This window comes from Lactuca saligna, chromosome 2 (genome assembly GCF_052625555.1).
Source record: "Lactuca saligna cultivar CGN05327 chromosome 2, ASM5262555v1, whole genome shotgun sequence".
Lineage (NCBI taxonomy): Eukaryota > Viridiplantae > Streptophyta > Magnoliopsida > Asterales > Asteraceae > Lactuca > Lactuca saligna.
In genome coordinates, this window is record NC_136418.1 from 153789343 (window position 1) to 153792568 (window position 3226).

A 3226-nucleotide genomic window follows, 5' to 3' on the forward strand; every position below is an offset into this window, starting at 1 on the left:
TACAATTATACATATGATAGAACTGAATGCAATATGACCGGATGGAAGAAGACTTGAACACGACATAACAAGATGTTAATATATACTATATTACCCTTTAAAAAATATATGAATTGTAAGCATCTTCATAACTAACTAATAAAAATGACTACAAACAAAACCTATAGCAAACTAGCAAGTTTTATTCAGGGGCGGATTTAGGGGGTTGCAGGGTGGCACCGGCAACCCCTAAATTTTCCGGCCACAGTGGAAAAAAAATTGAAATTTTTTAAAATTTTTATTTTTTCTACTATCGTGCAACCTCTAATCTTCCCGTGCAACTCCTACTATGAAATCCTGCATCCGCCCCTGGTTTATTGTTATCAAAACCATATATATTACATTGTTACGAAAAACCAAATTAAACAAAATAATATTATAATATTAAAACACATAAAATCAAAAATAATAACTCTAATTTAAATTTGTTTGGTTAACAACACGTATTACCCATTGTGCAAGCATAACAAGAATCAAGATAATATCATGCATGTCAAATTCATAAAGGTATTGTTTCATTTCCCTTGTAGCTATGGTTCGGCCTCTTAATCACTAACACCATCACACATTTCTCTTATGTCTTTCTATGTTTTTGATTATTTGTTTTTTTTTTGTGTTTTTGTTTTTCTTTTTAATGAGCTCTTGATTCATACCATATCTAACATCTCATTTGACTTTATAACAAAATCTAGATCATGTTTGTTTCTGTTACGATTCATCCCAAATGCTCTAAGATAGGTTCTAAACTTTTTTTAAGGTAAGTTCTTAAAAATTTACTATGTAAACTCTATATAAATGTAGAACCTAGGTCCTACATTTCAAGGTAGGTTTTTAAAATTTTACTTAAGGTAGCCTTAAGGAACTTCGCCCATAATCTCTGACGAACACACACACACACACATACACACACACATATATATATATATATATATATATATATATATATATATATATATATATATATATATATATATATATATATATATATATATATATATAGGGAAAAGTGAATATACCTAACAAACTTATATAAGCTTAGGTACCTAACTCCATAATACTACATCAGTTTGTATCATATTTATATTGTAATTGTCTAAGGTTCTTAAACTTCAACCCCTTAACTTTATTACTTCCAAAATCTTTGGACTTTCACCATTATCTTTCTTTTACATTACGTCCTTTTATTGAATACCGTCTGATAGGCTTCATATCCTACCGCTACAAATAAAATGATGTAGGAGAAATATAATGATGAATTTCCAATTTTTTTTGAAGTAAATCAAGTTTAGGGATAAAGTTTAAGAACCTTGCATGATTGCAATGAAAATTTAATGTAAAATGATATAGTTTGATGAGGTTAGGTACCTAAGCTTATATAAGGTTGTTAGGTATATTCACTTTACCCATATATATATATATATATATATATATATATATATATATATATATATATATATATATATATATATATATATATATATATATATATATATATATATATATACTATAATTTCAATGAAAAATACGATGCATTAATAACAGAAAATTAACTATACACTTAATTACAAGTCCCATATAGACCACATAATGGGTCTTATATGTACATATCATCATTGGAAATCATCTTCATGGTTATGTGATCGATGTGCTATATATATATATATATATATATATATATATATATATATATATATATATATATATATATATATATATCGTTCAACAACTTTTTGAATTAAATAACTTATGTGATAATATGTTTGTATGCATTCTTTCCTTTGTAGTTTCTTTCTCATCCTTCAAACACTCGTTCTTCTCTTTATCTTTATGTTTTTCAGAGACGAATGATCTCATACCAAATAACATTCTGGACATTAAGGAGCCAGAATGTCTCCAATGATCTGAAGGTGACTCCACAATCTCAATATGCCACAAAATCTTTTTGTTGAGAGGATTACAACCCTTCCTTCCTAGAAGATCATGTGTAATTAAATTCCGTCCAGTATGTGCCTCCAAATAGCTTCCATGAGGTGTCTTTAACCAGATTGAATATTGTTTTACAGGGTCAGATTGAATCACCGGTAGCCATTGGTGGGAAGTATTCTTCTTTTCCGGCGAAGTTTGGGTGACTTTAAGATGTTTAGCAATCATTCCCGGAATAGAAGGTTGGTTTGATGCTGTTAGGTATTTTCCATAACAACTTTTTAAGAATAAAGATTCTTCATCGTTCATCTCGATGGTCCATTGTGCATTCTTTGTAGAACCATCTCGACATTTTGACACAGATTCTTCGTCTTGCTCGGCAATCAGATATCTGTCTTTACCATACTTTAAACGGATGATTAAATCATCTCGGAATATGTTCATGTCAACGAAGATTCAAAATTAACGAGAGTAGACTGTATCAGATTTTTTTCAACCTGGCCATTCAATGTAATAGGTTGAAAATAAATTTTACACGATTTTATGGTGGCATGGAAATGTAGGATTTGGATGAAGCAGAGGATGAAGGTGAGATATTGAAACGATAAAGGAGTTAAGATTCACAATGAGGGTGATGCCAAATCGGTTTTCGTTCCGAAATGTTGATAATTTAACTAGATTTTGAATGTAAACGGACACGTTGCTCATATATCACAATTTACGGGGAAGAAGCATATAATATGATCAATGGTATTATATGGATGATATAAAACGTAGGAAGAAAATGTCAACTGAAAAGCTATAATATTGTTGAAATCGTATTATTATTAAGTTTTTGTTGAAATTATAGTTTGTTGAACTTTATTACATGCAAAATAATTACGGTTTTATTAGTTGAAAAAGAATTACAGTAATTATATATATATATATATATATATATATATATATATATATATATATATATATATATATATATATATATATATATATATATATATATATTTACATCTTAGCCACATATTTTACATCTGTCGCTCTAACCTTCCAACGTACCGGCTCGACAAGTAAGTTATAATCATCTGTCGCTCTAACCTTCCAACGTACCGGTTCGACAAGTAAGTTATAATCATAAATGATTATATAGTGTCGTCCGTTCCTTTCTCCTCCACCATTATCCCCACCACCTTAATTGCAACCGTCACCATCTCTGCCACCAGTCGACCCCAACACTGCAACCTCTGCCATTTATACCACCACCACCTCT

At 29.6% G+C, this 3226-nt stretch overlaps 1 protein-coding gene across 1 annotated transcript; it reads right to left on the reverse strand.

Annotated features, from left to right (window-relative positions):
• Positions 1-289: 289 nt before the first annotated feature.
• LOC145030268 (uncharacterized) lies at positions 290-2406 on the reverse strand. Its single transcript, XM_078978662.1, has 2 exons — positions 1845-2406; positions 290-348 (listed from the first exon to the last, which is right to left on the reverse strand). The coding sequence occupies exons 1-2, from the start codon at positions 2404-2406 to the stop codon at positions 290-292; spliced, it is 621 nt and encodes a 206-aa protein (XP_078834788.1).
• Positions 2407-3226: the final 820 nt, after the last annotated feature.